Below are 19,314 nucleotides of genomic sequence, written 5' to 3'. Positions count from 1 at the left end.
CCCCGGTTTCTGCCACGGCCTCCATCGCAACGGTGGAGATGACGCGAGATGCCTCAGTAGTGGGTCTACCACTGAAATGGGCAACAACTACTCCACTGACTCCCCCAGAATGGTGGAATATTGCAGGTGTCGGCTTTAGGACTGGTCTGCCTGTGTTGCAGGCTATAAGGACTCATCGCTGGGTGAGTGGGGAAAGCAGGTCACAAGTTCTAATTCTGTGGTCTGAGCATCAGAAACCACGAGGTTGAAATGATCAAGTTTGGTTGAGTTGGTGAAGCCAATGAATGTGACTGGAGGAAAACTGGCTGTGGTGATGGAGTGATCTGTAGTGTAGCCCAAACACAAGCTAGGCTGAAATGCTACAGTTTGGTTGTGAACAGAGGATGCCAATGAATGTGATGGCTGTGGTCACAGGTTGATCTGTAGCTTAGCTCAAAGCCTGGGTCAGGTTGAAATGTTTGTTTGGTTGAGTGTTGATGAACTCAATGAATGTGACACGAAGAAAACTTGCTGTGGTGATGAACTTATCTGTAGCATGGCCCAAAAGCTAAGTTAGTTTAAATGTGATATTTTGGTTGTGAGCTGGGGAAGCCAATGAATGTAATGGTTGTAGACACAGACTGATCTGCAGTGTAGCCCAAAGCCTAGGTCAGGTTGAAATGTTAGTTTGGTTGAATGTTGATGAACCCAATGAATGTGACTTAAGGAAAACTGGCTGTGGTGATGGACTGATCTGCAGTGTAGCCCAAACCCTAAGCTAGGCTGAAATGTTACAGTTTGGTTGTGAACAGAGGAAGCCAATGAATGTGAATTGCTATGGTCACAGACTGATCTGTAGTGTAGCCCAAATCCTAGGTTAGGCTGAAATGTTAAAGTTTGGTTGAGAGTTGGTAAAGCCAACAAATGTGACTGAGGGAAACTTGCTGTGATGCCAGACTGATCTAGGGCTGCCCAAAGGCTCAGTTAAGTGGAAATGTTACAGTTTCAGTTGTGAACTGTCTAAGCCAACAAGTGTGACTGTACGAAAACTGGCTGTGGTAACGGATTCGCCTGTAGCGTAGCCTAAAGCCTAGGTTAGGTTGAAATATTGCAGTTTGGTTGCGGGTTGGGGAAGCCGACGAATGTGACGGCTGTAGTCACAGATCGATCTGTAGCATAGCACAAAGCTTGGTTCAGGTTGAAATGTTAGTTTGGTTGTGAGATGGTGAAGCCAATGAATGTGACTGGAGAAAAACTGGTTGCGGTATTGGATTGATCTGTAGCGTAGCCCAGAGCCTAGGGTAGGTCGTAATGTTACACTCTTGTGAGTTGAAGAAGTCAACGAGTGTGACTGGAGAAAAATTGGCTGTGATAGTGCACTGATCTGTAGCATATCCCATAGTCTAGGTTAGTTTGAAATGTGATAGTTTGGTTATGAATTGGCCGTGCTCACAAACTGATCTGTTGTGTGGCCCAAAGCCTGGGTTAGGTTGAAATGTTACAGTTTTGGTTGTGAGTTGGCTAAGCCAACAAATGTGACTGGAGGAAAACTGGCTGTGGTAACGGACTGATCTGTAGCATATCCCATAAGGCTAAGTTAGTATGAAATGTGATAGTTTGGTTGTAAATTAAGGAAGCCAATGAATGTGATGGCAGTGGTCTGTAGTGTATCCCAAAGCCTAGGTTAAGTTGAAATGTTAGTTTGGTTGCGAAGGTTGAAGTTTGGTAGCGAGTAGGGGAAGCCAATGAATGTACGGCTGTGGTCACAGAATTGTCTGTAGCATAGTCCAAAGCCAGGGCCAGGTTGAAATGTTAGTTTGATTGTGAGTTGGTGAAGCCAATGAATGAGACTCGAGGAAAACTGGCTGTGACAATGGATCGATCTGTGGCTTACTCCAAAGCTTAGGGTAGGTTGAATTGTCCATTTTAGCTGTGAGTTGGTGAAGCCAATGAATGTAACTGAAATAACACTGGGTGTAGCAGCAGACTGATCTGTCTGTTGTGTAGCCCAAAGCCTACGTTAGATTGAAATGTTAACAGTTTAGTTGTGAGATAGTAAGGCATGGCTGTACTGATGGACTGATCTACAGCTTAGCCCAAAGCTCGGGTTAGGTTGAAATGTTACAGTTTGGTCACGAGTTGGTGATCGGATAAAAGTGACGGGAAGAAAACTGGTTGTGGTGACGGACTGATCTGTAGCATACCCCAACAATTGTTTGTATAAGTATACTAAAGTTTCAGAGAAAAACAGCTTTCAGAAAGTGATAAGCCGTGTGAACAGTTTAAACTTAGTGCACGAAAATTCATACAAAGTACTTTCAGATGAGGACTGTAATGATGAAGTTAACAGTGAACCACGTGGAGATAAACAGGACTGTGCAAAAGAGATAGGCCTAAAACAACAAAGTATTACACCATGGAAAGAAAATGAACAAAAGTGACTGTGAGCAGTAAAAATCTGCCAGACTCAAGCAAACAAATTGAGACATCGACATCTCCCACAGGAAAAATGATCGAGGGCACTAGTTCAAAAGAAGGCATAGCAGTCCACAATAGTATTTTTGGAACGTGTGAACTTCCCTTAACAAGCGCTGCTAAAATTGATTTGTTTACAGAGAGTCAAGGACGAGGAATAGCCACCGAATTATGTAATAGGTGTACTTACAAAATCAACGCTGTTGTGAAACCGGGCACCAATTTCAAAGCTGTGACTGCAGTGAGCCAAGAAAAACTATTGGAATTGAGCACAAATGACTTCTCTGTTTTCCTCGCTGGAACATACGACATAGCAACGAACAAAACAAAGGAACTCACAATTTCTCTTAAGCGAAGATTACTCGAGCTCAGAAACACAAATGCGATCATTTTTTCAGTTGCACATCATCGTGAACTACCAAACTGGTCCTGTGTAAATGAAGAGGTACGAAAAGGAAACAGAGATGTTCAAACTATCTGCAGACAGTTTAAAACTGTAACATTCGTGGATATAAGTGAACTCAGAAGAAGATTCCACACAAATCGTGGCCTCCATCTTAACAGAGTGGAAAATAAGTTCATTATTTGCAAGATTTTAGAAATAGTAGGTCAAAAACTACACCTGAAGCAGGATATCTCAGTAGCCAGACCTCTCGACGACAAATGCGTTGTGTCTAATTCTATAAATAAGAAGAGTTTGGTAACAGAAGTGACATCTCTCAAGGCTGAAAGTGGACCATTTATCTCCGTTCCACACGAGACCGAAAATGGAAGCAGCCGACGAGCTCGAGCAAGCTGAGAAAATCTGCGCAAATGGTGGGGTGCGAGAAACCAAAAGCAGCACCACTAAAGAGGCAGCCATCCCAGGAGCAGAAAGCATTTGGAAGTGAAAGAGACAAAAGGAGACTTCAAGCACCTGCAGGTAAGTGATGCAATAATAATGCCCTCAGGAAAGTTGGATGTTAATTTAAAATCCAGTAGACAAATAAATTGCACTGACATACCACCACAACGTCCAGTCAGTCACAAACAACGTTTCAGACATTGAGATTTTTCTAAACACTAAAATGCATTTTGTCAGTGTTCTACATTTCTCGGAACACTGGTTAAAGGCAGATCAGATTGTTCCATTTACAATACCAGGCTACACACTTGCAAACTACTTCTGTAGAAGAAAATTCAAAAATGGAGTTACTGCTATTTTAATTAAAATGGGTTGAAATTCAAAACTATTAACAGTTTTCAGTTCCTCAATACAGAAAGAAACTTCGAAGCAACAGTTGTAGGAATCAGTGGTGCAAAGACAGTTGTGTGCATCTATTGCTCTCAAAATGGGAACTTGGAGGCATTTATCAATAAACTTGAAACATTATTAAATAGGATACTGTTGTGACTCGCCGATCTGTCAAAGTGCCGCCGCGCAGTTATGCGTGTCCTGTACGTGCGGCGCTGTCTGCCAGCCGTGCAGCAGCAGCGACACCCGAGCGGCCAGCCAGCCAGCGGCCGCTAGACTCGGACTCAGTTACGATTTGACTGTTAAAGTGTACACGAGTCTTACTCTGTTTACTTGATCTGTGACTTTCATCCTTGAAATATATTTGTTCAACTTGAAGCTATAACAATTGACGACGAGGATGGGATTTTTTCTTTTTCATCGTTGACCCACTTGTTTCCGTGGCTACTTTAGAGCAACTATTGCAAGGTCTCATAGAACAGCAAACGCTTCTCACAAATGCGATTCCTGATTTCGTCGCGGCATCAAATGCGGGGCATCCCTCGTCGTCATCTCTACTTCCTTTTCCTCCTTACGATGAGACGGCGGAAGACTGGTCCGATTACGAAAAACGTCTTCGACAGCACTTCTTGGTATTTCGTGTCGCGCACGGACAAACGTGTCCGTTCCTTTCGTGGATTTCACCTCAAATGTATCTGTTGTTGTCGCAATTGGCTCCTTTGAAAGATCCTGCGTCTTTGTCCTTTGCTGAAATGTGCTCACTTCTGTCCGTCTATTTTCAAAAGCATACGCGTGTGGTAGCCACTCGTGTTGCCTTTTATCGTTGTCGAAAACAACCGAATCGATCCTATTGCACGTGGGCTGCTGAACTTCACAGCCTCAGTCGAAAGTGTCAATTTGTTACTGGAGTTCACAAAGAATCCTACGCCGATTCCACGGTACGGGATGCTATTATCCGGTCGGTGCCCGACAAAGAAGTTAGGCAACGTGCCCTTCAGTTGGCAAATCCGACTGTAGATGACGTCCTATCCATCGCTCAGTCTTTTGAAATTTCTCATGCTGCTGAAGCGCAAATAGAGGCGTGGGGTGACGTCGGGGAAATACAACCTCTGTGCGTTGTTGACGAAGCGTGTGGCGTGTCCCCGCCGGCCGACGTGGCCGCAGTACACTCCCGAGCGCAGCCTCGGCCTAACTGTAAACAAACTTCTAAGAAACTGCAGCAAACCCCACGGCAACTTCCTTCATATCCGCAGCATTTTACGAAATATTCACGAGAGGATTGTCCACAACGTTGGGCCGTGTGTCACAATTGCAAAAAAAAAAAGGGGTCATGTGTCATCCGTTTGCAAATCCGACCGCATACATGATGTTCATGAACATGGTACTGATTCTGATTCTGTGTTGTCTGTCAATTGTACTTCTTCCCTTTCAGGGAAGTTATTCCTCACTGTCCAAATACTTGATCGAGATGTTCGCATGCAGGTGGATACTGGTTCTGCTGCCACTATCATCATTTCTCAGACATATCTTCAGTTTGCTTCTCCAATCCTGTCACCTGTCACTAGGCAATTACAGACTTACAATAAACACAAGATTTCTCTCTTGGGACAATTTGATGCTGAAGTATCTTACAAATCTGTCGTTCACACTGTTCCCATATTTGTGGTCGACCACAGTAATGCGGAGAATCTTTTTGGTTTCGATGCCTTTGACGTTTTTGGGTTCTCCATAGAGGACTCTGTCAATATCGTCTCTGATGCTATTCCTTATGCTCAATTGGATTCCTTGTCAACGACATTTTCGTCCCTTTTTTCTCCTGGGTTAGGATGTGCAAACGACTTTGAAGCTCATATCACGCTCAAACCCACCGCTCAGCCTAAGTTTTTTCGGGCTCGGCCCATTCCTGTGACCCTTCGTGATCAGGTCAAACGGGGGCTGGATCGTCTCACTGCTTCAGGGGTCTTGCTTCCTGTCACTTCCAGTGAGTGGTCCTCTCCTGTCGTCGTTGCTAAGCCAAATGGTGATATTCATCTCTGTGGCGATTTCAAAGCCACTGTAAATGCTCAATGCCTTATCGACACTTACCCTATGCCTCAACCTGAAGAATTGTTCACTAAGCTTGCTGGAGGCCGGTATTTTTCTAAACATGACCTGTCAGAAGCTTATCATCAACTTCCTCTCGACACTGCTTCCCACCAGTTTCTGGTCTTTAACATGCCTTTCGGCCTCTATCAATACCAACGATTGCCATTCGGGGTTGCCAGCGCCCCTGCTCTCTTTCAGCGATTCTTGGAACAATTATTACTCACTGTCCCTGGGTGTATAAATTACCAGGACGACATTGTTGTCACTGGCTCCACCACTGACGAACATCTTCAAAAACTCCGTACACTTTTTCATGTCTTACAGACTGCCGGTCTTAAGTGTAATCTTCAGAAATCAAAATTTTTTCAGGCACCTATCACGTACTTGGGGTTCCAACTCTCTCGGGATGGTATTCGTCCACTTCAGCGGACTGTCACTGCGATCGCTGCCCTTCCTCGTCCTACATCTGTTAAGGAACTGCAGGCCTTCTTGGGGAAAATAGCTTACTATCACAAGTTTTTAACGTCTGCTGCTTCGGTGGCTCAGCCGTTGCATCGCCTGTTGCATAAAAACGTGCCTTTTCACTGGTCTGCGTCATGCAATGCGGCTTTCCAGAAATTGAAGACTGCTGAAACAGGCCCCGTGCCTGGCTACTTATCGACCTGGCCAACATCTTGTTCTTGCCACGGACGCCTCTCCATACGGGGTCGGTGCAGTCCGTGCGCACCGTTTTTTCTGACAGTTCTGAACAACCCATTGCTTATCCATCCAAAACGCTCACGGAAGCCCAACAAAAGTATTCTCAAATTGAAAAAGAAGCTTTGGCCATTATTTATGCTCTTCATAAGTTTGATGTTTTTCTCTATGGATCCAAATTTCATCTTGTTACGGATCACAAACCACTTGTTTCCTTGTTTCATCCATCAACGTCACTTCCCGACAAGGCTGCACACCGCCTCCAGCGTTGGGCTCTTTACTTGTCTCGTTTCAATTATGAGATTCATTTCTGCCCGACGGCTCAACATGCGAATGCTGATGCACTGTCTCGCCTTCCCATGGGTCCTGATCTGGCATTCGATAGGGATGAAGTTTTGTGTTTCCACCTGGATGTTGCCGAGCAGTGGGTTGTGGACGGGTTCTCCATCACTGGGGACTGGCTGGCGGCTGCTACGGGTTCTGACCCTACCCTCTCCCGGGTTTTACACTGTATTCAGAAGGGTCGGCCAGATCGTCCGTCCGCTAAGACTTCTGATCCGTTGCGGAATTACTACGCTTTGCGTTACCGCCTCACGGTTAGGGATGGTGTTATCCTCCTTTCCACCGAAAATGCTTCGCCGCGTGTTATGGTACCTGCGTCTTTGCGTGCTTCGGTCTTGCGCCTCCTTCACCAAGGGCACTGGGGTGTCTCTCGCACGAAATCTCTGGCGCACCGTCATGTGTACTGGCCCGGCACGGACTCTGAAATCACATACATGGTCGCTGCCTGCGGCCCTTGTGCGTCACAGGCCGCCGCCCCGAAGTCATCTTTGTCACCGTGGCCTTCGACTGAGAAGTCCTGGGAGCGTATTCGTGCTGACTTGCAGGACCTTTTTTAGGTACTTATTGGCTTCTCGTTATTGACACCTACTCTAACTTTCCTTTCACCGTCCGTTGCACGTCGCCTAACACCACGGCAACCACCAATGCTCTAGCTCGCATTTTCTCTTTGGAAGGCGTTCCCTCTACACTTGTTACTGATAATGGTCTGCAATTTGCCTCTTCCGATTTTGCGGATTTTTGTGCCCTTCACGGCGTCATGCAAGTCACGGCCCCTCCATTCCATCCACAGTCCAACGGTGAGGCTGAACGATTGGTCCGCACATTTAAGTCTCAGATGAGGAAAATCCTGACTTCTTATGCTGCTGATGATGCGCTTCTCCAATTTCTGGCTTCTTACCGTTTCACCCCCACGGGCGACCACAGCCCGGCTGAGCTCTTACATGGCCGACAGCCCCGCACGCTACTTCATCTTCTGCGGCCTTCCACCTCACAGCCGCAGGTGCCTTCGCTTGGCCGGTTCACCGCCGGTGACCTCGTATGGGTACGGAGATACGGCAGGCGGCCAAAATGGAGTCCTGGCCGCATCTTACGACACCGTGGCCGACGCCTGTATGAAATCCAGACGGACACGGGTGTTGCAGTGCGTCATTCGAACCGGCATCAGACTCGTGTGCCGGCAACGCCTGTTCCGGATGCCGCTACCCAACCTTCGGCACTACCTGACACTCGGGATCCTGGAATCTCTCATTACTCGCAATGCAGTCCTCTCACCATCATATCGGTGCCAGCACAAGAACTGATACCACCAGGAGACGTGCCCATGCAGGAGCTAGACGAGCATCATGTGTCGGAGCAACTCTACTCGCCTCCTTCTCCTACGGACGCAGACACATCACCCGTGTCTCCTGTTATAGCAACCGGACTTGCCGCAACGGGCAGATTGGTGCACGGGGCCCCAGCAGATTCGACCCCCACGTCTCCTGTCATCTCGACCCGTTACCATCGGGGACACTTCCGTCCGTACGGGAAGCCTCCTCCTCGAGACTTTACGGCCAGCCAAACAACACCTAATTACATTAGCAATCTACAGGCCATCAAGATCTTTGCGAAAAATTCAAAGGGGGGAAAAGTGTTGTGACCTCCCCTGCTCCCTTTGCTCATGTTGTGACTCACCGATCTTTCAAACTGCCGCCGCACAGTTACGCGCGTCCTCTACTTGCGGCGCTGTCTGCCAGCCGTGCAGCAGCAGCGCCACCTGAGCGGTCAGCCAGCCAGCAGCTGCTAGACTCGGACTCAGTTATGATTTGGCTGTTAAAATGTACACACGTCTTACTCTGTTTACTTGATCTGTGATTTTCATGTATTGTGTCGTCCTTGAAATATATTTGTTCAACTTGAAGTTATAACAGATACATGTAGGAAATCAATAGTACTGTGTGGGGATTTCAACAGTGACTTTCTTGCAACAAGCAGGAGAAAAGAACTGTTGTTCGACCTAACAGATACTTTCAATTTAAAACAAACAATTACAGCCCCAACAAGAATTACAAAAGCTTCTGCCACTACCGTGGACCAAATATTTGTTAACACACCCTATACTGCAAAATGTGTACTTACAAATTATAGTGATCATGAAGCTCAAGTGGTAACCCTCTCAGACTGTTTACTACCCAGACAAAACCATAAAAGGACTGTGACTGGAAAAAGTTTCAGCACACAAAGCATAGAAATATTCAATAACTTGTTATCAAGAGAAATGAGGGAAGAAGTTTCTCAGTTGCATGACACGAACAAAAAGTTTGAAAGGTTTTCTGACACCTTCAACAATTATTTTGAAACAGTATATTCCCTCAAAACACGGGTGGTAAGGAACACAAATATAAAAGCAAAGTCATGGACAACATGAGGCATAAAAGTCTCAAGCTACACAAAAAGAAAATTGCTCAGTTACAGAAAAAACCACAACATATCCCCTCTCCTCAACAGTTATATCACAAAATATATTCAAGTGTATAGAAAAGCCATACGTCAGGCAAAAATAATGGCTAATGATAAGTTTATATCAGAGTCAGAAAATAAAAGCAAAGCAATCTGGAAAGTAGTAAAGCAGGAAGGAAATGGTAAAAAGGAAAATATCACACTGAACTGTGACAACAAGAGAATTACTGGCCCGCAGCAGATTGCAAATCTCTTCATGCAGTATTATGAAGACAATACAAAAAACCTTAAAATTAATAATAAGAAGAATTGCCCAATTAACCAAAAGAATAAAGTAAATTCTTGCCTCCACTCAATCTGTCTCTATGGCACATTCTCGAGTGAAATCATTCACACAGCAAAAACCTTCAGAGAAACATCCTCAGGAATTTATAGTATTCCAGATTTCATCTTAAAGGAATGTATTATAAACATAGCAACACAAGGTAATCAACTTGTCTTTCTCTACTGGAATGTCTTAAAATTGCCAAAGTGATCCCTATTCATAAAAAGGATGACAAAGGCAAATCTTGAAAACTATAGACCAGTCTCATTATTGTCAATTTTTGCCAAACTCAATGAAGGAATCAAGTATAACAGATTAGTGGAATTTCTGGATAAGAACAAATCCTCGGCGATTCCCAACACGGTTTTCGGAAAAATAAATCTACAACTACTATATATGATGGAACAGATACTACCTTCATATACAGTTAAAATATGGCCACCCGGTCGTTGACCTTCTTGTGCGAATGCACACACTATGCCCCAACTCATACGGGACTTGGTAGATTCATCTCCCACAAGTAATGAGTGTAATGTGCAAATATCTATTAGGCGCACTACTACTGTAGTGGTGTGGACATGTCAGGAATGTGGGTCTCACGGAGATCCCGGGTTCGGGTCCCGGTTGGTGCACACATTTTCAACACGTCCCCAATGATGTATGTCAATGCCTGTTTGCAGCTAGGGTATTGATTTAATTATCATTTCATTCTAGAGAAGCAGCACGGTCATCACCAGTATCTGTTCTTTTGGGAACAGATACTACCTTCATATATACACATAACAAAAAAACAAAAACAAATACGACACTGAAAAAGGTATGCTACAGCCTACACTTACTTGCACACAAAGCATGTTTCCAAACTGTTAGAATTGCATACTTTGCCCAGTTCTAAAGTATTCTACAGTATGAAATTATATTATGGGGTAGCATAGCTGCTAGCCTGGAAACTTCCTTGATCCAAAAAAGAGCTGTAAGAGCAATGCACCATGCAAAACAGACTGACTCATATAGGTCCCTCTTTCAAAAGTCTTCCATCCTCCCTCTTCCCTGTCCTTTTATTCTAGAAAATTGTAAATATGTGAGAAAAAACATCAAAGAGATAAATAAAAACTGTAATGTACATGAACATAATACCAGGCAAAAAGACAAACTCCACGTTCAGTCAGTATGGACAACAGCCTATAAAACCTCCAGTACAAATAGTGCAATACAAATGTACAATAGTTGGCCACATAAAATTAGAGTTATTTCTTCATTTTGTCTGTTTCACAAGTCCCTAAGGGCATTCTTATTAGATCACTGCTTCTATTCAGTGGTAGAATTCTTAAACCATGTGAAGTACAACAGACATGAAGCAAGAATATGCAAAAATTGCTACTGCTGCTAATGCATGATCAAATATAATTAATTTATTGTACTATTAAAATAAATGTTGAAGTTCAATAACTTGTTATCAAGAGAAATGAGGGGAGAAGCTTCTCAATTGCATGACATGAACAAAAAGTTTGAAAGGTTTTCTGACATCTTCAACAATTATTTTGAAACAGTATATTCCCTCAAAACACGGGTGGTAAGGAACACAAATATAAAAGCAAAGTCATGGATAACAAGAGGCATAAAAGTCTCAAGCTACACAAAAAGAAAATTGCTCAGAGTGAGTGAGTGTGTGTGTGTGTGTGTGTGTGTGTGTGTGTGTGTGTGTGTTATGCAAATGACATCCAACAATCTGTAGAGATTTACTGGATGAATAAAGAAAATAAAATACAATAAATAAATAAAAGATTTGTGAGATATTTTCGAAATTTCGTGATTTGTTTAGTAGTGTTTAAACAGGATCCTTAGAGTACAATTTCAGTTTTACACAATATTCTGCTTTATATGACATCCTGCACAATATATTCCACTAGGCTACCACACAATTTCATACACTTGCCATCATGACAATATTCATTGATCTCCGTTTTATCATTGGTTTCACCATCTTGTGTAATCATGTGAATCACTATTCGTCATGTTCATTTCCCATCATGCATAGTCCCTGACACCATAAATGCACTTTTACCAATGCTTTTGCTGTTTGTTGTGTGCTACAGATTATACTGCCAAGGATAAATAGTTAAACTTTTTTGGGTTCATTTGAATAATGTACTTTAATTTGTAGTTAATTAATTGAAATGTCTTTATCTTTATATTTCTCATATTGCATCACCATTTCTGTTTCCACAACATCAGTGGAGCTTACACCAGCAGCTGCTGTAGCGTCAGTGATGGAATCTCGTGCTTTCTTAACTTTCTGCTTACATAACTCATTGAATCCCTATTGCCAGTTCATTGTAGATTTAACACTTTCACATCTGTAAGTTCACCAGCAGACACAGCAAACATTTGCAGTACCAATGAGGTATTCAATGTGTAGGACACGTCAACTGCAGGCATATAATCAGTAGACATTGGTTCCTGCTCACCCAGAGACTGTAGTTGTTTAACAGAGAATTCTTCTCTACATGTAGGACAAAGCTTCTGGTGAGGCTTGAAAACTTTACCAGTCAACAGCTAACTTGTCAACATGAGAAACGTCAGTAGGCTGTATACCCTTCTTAACTTTACGTTTGTTTAAAAAAATCATATATTCGGCACTTCTTGGTTAGCAAAACACAAATTAGCTCATATTTTGCCAACATGAGGTCTGGACAGGACTACAACTTGGACAACACAAATTCTTTATTGTAATTTAATCACAGTTGTGTTTAATTTTGATGGTGGTTACTTTCAAACTACGAAGTTCATTTTCATGCCAGGCCTGTTAAAGTTACAATACAATAAATTATAAGAAAACATAAAAATCAGAAAAACATTAAAATAAAGTTCTTAAAATTGTGGGCAATGATTTATAACATACATGCATTAACTATGCTTGGTTAGGCAACAGTCAATTTACACATAGGTAACATACACATAATAGATACTGTTAGTAACATATAATGTCAGACTGATTTCACAATGTTGATGTGTTCACAAATTGCAGCTAAATTAGCACATGTCAACCAACAGCATTCTGCAAGCAAGCTAGTGACAAGATCAACCATAGAGAGGAATGAGGTTTTCACTCTGCAGCAGAGTGTGCACTGATATGAAACTTCCTGGCAGACTAAAACTGTGTGCCCGACCGAGATTCGATCTCGGGACCTTTGCCTTTCGTGGGCGAGGAGAGCTTCTGTAAAGTTTGGAAGGTAGGAGACGAGATACTGGCAGAAGTAAAGCTGTGAGGACCGGGTGTGAGTCGTGCTTCGGTAGCTCAGATGGTAGAGCACATGCCCGTGAAAGGCAAAGGTCCCGAGTTCGAGTCTCGGTCGGGCACACAGTTTTAATCTGCCAGGAAGTTTCATAGAGAGGGATTGAAAATTCATATAAAATCTACATTCCTTCAACAATAGAGTAAAACTGTTTTGGAAATGTAACAAAATTTGCAGTAATGTCTTACATGATGTTGTATAAAATTTCTTCAGGGATCAATTTCAGAAAACTTTGGGAGGAGTCATCCATACATAAACATGGATTTTCTGACATTTTAGAAGTACACATCTAATCAGTAGTATATTCTTATTCTGCACAAAAAGTTGTTTAAATATACAAACGCAGGGGCTTGTAAGTTATAAGCGTACCTTTCATAAAAATTACACAAAGTTGACACTTCAGCATGCTTATAGTTTGTACTAAATTTGGACACCATATCTATTAGTGGCTATAGATATGGAACCAAAGAAGACAGCATGCTTAAACTTAGTACATATCCATCCAAGGCATTATGGAATCTTTCCTAAATACTTCATACTGTTACGCCTTATGCACTTCACGTGAAATGACCCCATATTTAATTTAAAAGGGGAATTGCTTTCTGAAATAACCAAGCAGTGTGACATAGTGAGGAAAGAAGTAAATGTACAATTTAGAGAACTGAGTATAGATACAAAACACCTTAAGGAATTTCATGAGAAAGGATTTATTGAAGTGCGTAATAAAATGTAATAGAATACAGCACAATTCTATGTTCTGAAGCAAAGTAAGGATACCGACGAAGCAGCAATCTCAGGCTCCAATTTCGCAACATTGGAGGAATGTGTTGGCTATTTAACTAAACCAAAGGTTTATTACCAGGCATACACTACGTTTACATGCGGCACAGCCTGCGGAAAAATAAGATGAATTTCTGAAACAGTTTTTCGCAGAGAAAACAAATACATCCGGAACAGCCAGAAAAATCTAAATACGAGTATAAGAAAAAGAAACGCAATGAAAACTGTAGGTGCCCGCTAGAGTTGCGGAAAGAACTTCATCTGGAAGAAGGGGAAAATTTCAATAAACATTTTCATGAACTGAAATGCACCGGAAATTTCATCCTACGATTCTTAAGAGTTGGTACCGGTATTTGTCAGTTCACTATCCAAACGTTGGGACGACTACTTACCACATAAATTATTTCAAATGTTCTCGCTATGAATCTATTATGGTAACTTTCATCAATTGGCACAATAAGTTACAATATGAATAATCTTTACCTTTCGTTTTACCATTATGTTCTCTTTAAATTCCGCGGTATATTACGTATCACTGTATTGTTTGTCTAGTCAACCAGAGATCTCAATATACATTTTTAAATTAAAATGGCTTAAAAACATATACACTGAAATATCGCTAGAGGAGAATTTTGCGCATTCATTTAGGCTCACTTTAGTTCATCCCTGTGGACAAATAAGCTACAGCTATTTTTTTTTAATATTGCACGAGCAATAGCTGTTCAGGTGATTAAAGCATTAAGGTAAACTCTGATCATAAATTAAATTTTATACGTACACATTACTGTCTCGTGTAAGATCAAAAGGGGCTTTATATATTTTGATGTCTCTATGAAGCAGTACAATCGGCCCATTTATATATGGAGGTATCTACTGTTTGACACGTTTCAGGAGTCAACGTTTTTTCAATGCTTCGAAAATATTATAGGAAAATAATAAGTTGTTCAGGCCTCTTATTTCTTCTGATAGTCACAGAGAAGATTATCGTTTCTCGCTATATAGTGTAAGTGGGAAGGAGTTAAACCGTAGTTGAGATAAATTCTTATCCTGCTAAGCAACACTTCCCTGCGAGACTGAAATTTTCGAAACAAGGGAGAATTTCAAACTACGGGTTGAATCAAAGAATATTGTTGCTCTTCATAACAGATTGAAATGTGCTGATCCTCACCCCCTTCCTCATTGACCAGTTTTTGTAACAGCAATTTGAAATCGAAGAGTGGTTGGATGAGGTTCATTACAGGCCCAGATCTGTTTGTCTGGATAATTGGTCTACACAGTTTCATTGGAAAGCAGACCTACATGAGTTAGGGTCTGCAGAAAAAAGATTCTTCCACTTCTTCTTTTGTGCTGTAGTGTTTCTCATAAGTCTTCCAGACTTTGTATGTTCACTTTACTGTCATAATTCGTTTTGCCGATAAACTGTTAACTACTTTTTGAATATGATATTATGAATAGCTCTGGAATCAAGATTAATAACGTTCAAAATATGACATATCACTATCGCTTCTAAAATATAAATAGAACCATAATTGCTTGCAATACTTCTGCTTCAGGGACAAAAACTGTACACCCTACTCCTGAAATGTTTTGTTACTGAGAGTTATTAGCAAACATTTGAACAAAGTGGGTCCATAAAGATCAATATAAGTATGAATTAACTGACAAAACTATTTTTCTTAAAACTGTAATAGTGTGTGTTCAAGTTCTGCAACTGACATCTGATGGAATCATAAGTAAGGCTCTGCGACTATCCAATTGAATACAGTGATTGATGGTACATATGGAGTTCAGTTGCTGCCACTAACAGCAGGCAATGATCTTGCATTTGTAATGTGGACCTTATGAAGACAATGTTGTCTTTCATATTTCTCATAGGAGGCTGATTAATTTACTATAGGACTGGTGAATTTTGTGACCATTAAATTTTCTTTCCGGGTATGGATGTTGAAAAGTCAACAGAAGTGCAAAAGCTTCCGTTGGTAACATAGTCGTTAGTACTGATCACATTGCATGAAGACTTGCCTACATGTATCAGAGTTGTGCTGAGTCCAGATCCTGAAGTGCATTTTACAGATGTCTTGCATGGGGCCTCAGTGCAGGGTGGACGAAGATGGGGATCAGAACGAGGTGCTGAAATAAACTAGTTTTATAAACTAAACTTCGAATATATGCTAGGTACATGGGATACACAAGGGCTCCTCCAGCCCAGACCAGAAGTATGCCCTCCAGTCTAGTGTGACATAGGGCGTACAGATACAGGAATTGAGATTAGGTGGATCACATGCAAATGAAACGGTGGCCAATCGAGAAGGTCAGAACCAGAGATGGATGGTCTCATCCATCTGCTCTGTACGAAGACTGGCCCACAGTAGAGACATAAGCAGGCATCATAAAGCCAACTCCTCTGCTAGACGACCAGATCACAAGAGCGCTATCAGGCTCTGCTCTGCACTCCAAACTGTGGCCAGTGATCACTAAGTGATATCTTTCTCACGCCTCCTATTGGCTAGCCTACTGATGTGTAGGGCTGGTTTTGTCCGCAAAGTGCCAGAAATGGTGGTGTGATCCTGATTCCACAGTTCTACAAGGCACATAGGCACTGTTGGAACTCACGCTGGTAGTGGGCAACAACAACAAATTTCGATTGCCAATAAAGTAGTAATGAATTACCCCCAATAACCTAAACTAGCTGGCATCATGTGCAGCATGTTTGGCAGTGTTGTGATATAGGAAGCATCTATGATCTATAACTGAGTGGGCATAGCCCTTATATACGCATAAAAAGGATTTGCACCTACATCTACAGCTACATTCTGCAAACCACTGTGAGGTGCATGGGAGAGGGTAAGTCAATGTGTACTAGTTACTAGGGTTTCTTGCCATTCCATTCGCATATGGAGTGTGGGAAGATGGCTGTCTGACTGCTTCCATATGAGCGGTAATAATTCCAATCTTATTCCCATGATCCTTGCGTGAGCAATACTTAGGGTATTGTGGTATATCCCTAGAGACACCATTTAAAGCTGGTTTTGAAATTTTGTTAATAGACTTTCTTGGGATAGATTACATCTATCTTTAAGATTCTTCCAGCTGAGTTCCTTCAGAATCTCTGTGATACATTTCCACGGATCAAACAAACCTGTGACGATTTGAGCAGCCCTTCTCTTTATACGTTAAATGTCCACTGTCAGTCCTATCTGAGCAATATTCTAGAACCAGTTGCATGAATGTTTTGTAATCAATCTCCTTTGTCGATTGATTGCACTTCCCCAGTATTCTACCAGTAAGCTGAAGCCTACTACCTGCTTTACTCACGATTGAGCCTATGTGATCACTCAGTTTCATATCCCTACAAAGTGATACACCCAGATACTTGTATGAGAAGGCTGATTCCAACAGTGACTCATTGTCATTACAGTCGTAGGATACTAAGTTTCTTCGTTTCGTAACATGCACTATTTTACATACCTACACATTTAAATCAAGTTTCCAATATTTGCACCATTTTGCAATCTTGTCAAGATCTGACTGAGTATTTACATAGCTTCTTCCAGACAGTACTTCATCACAGATAATAGAATCGTCTGCAAAAAGTCTGATGGTACTATTAATATTGTCTCCAAGGTCATTAATGTACAACATGAATAGAAATCCAGTTTGTGTGTGTGTGTGTGTGTGTGTGTGTGTGTGTGTGCTGCTGACGTTGACAGAGGACAAATGCAAACATAAGTAGAATGCTCACCTGTCATTACGTCAGTTGAAGAGTTGTGTGAGTAGAATGTACACCAACAAAGAGAAGGTAGAAATGCTACTCATCTGCGGGGAATGTAAGTTAGCAGAACAGTAATTGCAATACTGTTTTCTTATGTACGGGTACATTTAGTACAGTAGTTCAGTCCTTTTAAATACTATTATGGAGAGTAGGCATACAGTAAAAGCTTTCCTTCCTACAAACTGCATCGACTTAACGTTTCTTTTATTGTTGTTGTTGTTGAAGGTAGACGAAATGCTACGTAGGAAGCGGAACTGTACAGAGGAACTGCATCGACTTAACGTTTCCTTTATAGTTGTTGTTGAAGGTAGGCGAAATGCTACGTAGGAAGCGGAACTGTACAGAGGAACTGCATAGACTTAACGTTTCTTTTATTGTTGTTGTTAAAGGTAGGCGAAATGCTACGTAAGAAGCAGAACTGTACAGAGAGTGATATCCTGACAAGAACCCACCTTCCCGACGTATGTTTTCTCGTCTTGTTGCGGCGCTTCCGGAAACGGGAAGTTTGAACCCACGACAACGCAGTCGCCGTAGCACTCACGCAGACGAAGCTGCCGAAGTCACTGTTCTCGTTTCCGTTGCTATGAATCCACAGGTGAGCACGTGACAGCTTGAACACGAGATTGTCACTCTGTACATCGTATTCTTACATGTCACCGGTTCCATCCTTACCCTGTACACCTACGTCAAGAATTGCATGGGAATGATTTCCAGAATCGTGTGCAGTTCAGCAGTGGGCACAGCAGCAAATCCTCCCCAGCCCGAACACTTTTCCAATGTTCTATTTAGCGATGAATGTTCCTTCGCAAACAAAGGACAGGTAAATACAAGGTAAGTCCAGCGACAACCTACGATGGCTTAGACAGGTGGAACTTCAGTGTCAATGGAGAGTTAACGTCTGGTTTGGGATGCTTGGTACTAAAATTATTGGCCCTTATTTCATCAATGGTAGTCTAAACGGCACAGCGTATGCCAACTTCCTTAGACGAATTCTTCCTCCTCTTCTGGATGAAGTGCCACTAAGAACCAGACTGCTTATGTGGTAAAAACATGATGAATGTCCAGCACATAATGCCTTGCATGCACATCGTGTTCTGAACGCAAGGTATCCTCCCAGATGGATTGGTCGAGGAGGAACAGTTACTTGGCCTGCTAGGTCTCCTGATTTAAATCCTCTGGACTTTTTTCTTTGGGGATGCATCAAAGACTTTGTCTATCCCGATATTCCAACAACTCCAGAGGACATGCAGGAATGTATCGTGCTTGCCTGTAATTCTCTTCAGCAGGCAATACTGGAAACAGTAAATAATTCTTTCATTCAACGAGTGCACCAGTGTATCGGTGTCCAGGATCACCACTTTCAGCACCTTTGAATTTTCTACTTCTGGGTACAGGAGAGTTAAAGTCAATTTCGTGTTATGTTTTTACTTGGTTTTCATTTGTTTTCTGACAACTCCAGCATGTGGACTAGTTTGTGATCCCGGGCTCAAAGTCAATGTTGTATTGTGTAATTAATAACGTTTTGTTTCAGTGAATGGTACACTGTGATACATTTTTCAGTAGGTCTTTAGGAGAGAAAATGAATTACCGAATAAAAAATACAGGGTGCCATTTAAAAAAGTCATACCACTGTTCACATCTTTGTAAAAATAAAGTTACAATGAAGGCAATCATGCTGATTGATGTCTGCCTGATGGCTAAAGAATATTTGCTTGAAACATTTTGTAATTTGCATCAGGACAAACAGTTATTTAGTGTGGTCAACATAAATAGGACACCCTTTATATATAAAACAGATAAAGGGGAAAATTTGATAGAAAATATCTCTAAAAGTTCTTGTCTGGTTTACTTCAGTTTTCTACATGATCTCCGAATGAACATTTGGGTGCAC

The 19,314-nt window shown here is 42.0% G+C and overlaps 1 protein-coding gene across 1 annotated transcript in view; it reads right to left on the bottom strand.

The window, feature by feature from the left end:
• LOC124718785 overlaps positions 1-13,340 on the bottom strand; it is a 213,145-nt gene extending 199,805 nt beyond the window's left edge. Inside the window, exon 1 of the mRNA XM_047244393.1 lies at positions 13,241-13,340. Coding sequence (XP_047100349.1) covers positions 13,241-13,277 — 37 coding nt within the window. The 5' untranslated portion in view covers positions 13,278-13,340. The remainder of the gene's footprint in view (positions 1-13,240) is intronic.
• Between the last annotated feature and the right edge of the window lie 5,974 nt (positions 13,341-19,314).

Source organism: Schistocerca piceifrons, chromosome 10 (genome assembly GCF_021461385.2).
Source record: "Schistocerca piceifrons isolate TAMUIC-IGC-003096 chromosome 10, iqSchPice1.1, whole genome shotgun sequence".
NCBI classification, from domain to species: Eukaryota; Metazoa; Arthropoda; class Insecta; order Orthoptera; family Acrididae; genus Schistocerca; species Schistocerca piceifrons.
Note: the sequence above shows the minus strand (reverse complement) of the source record. Positions and strands in the feature narration are given on the sequence as shown.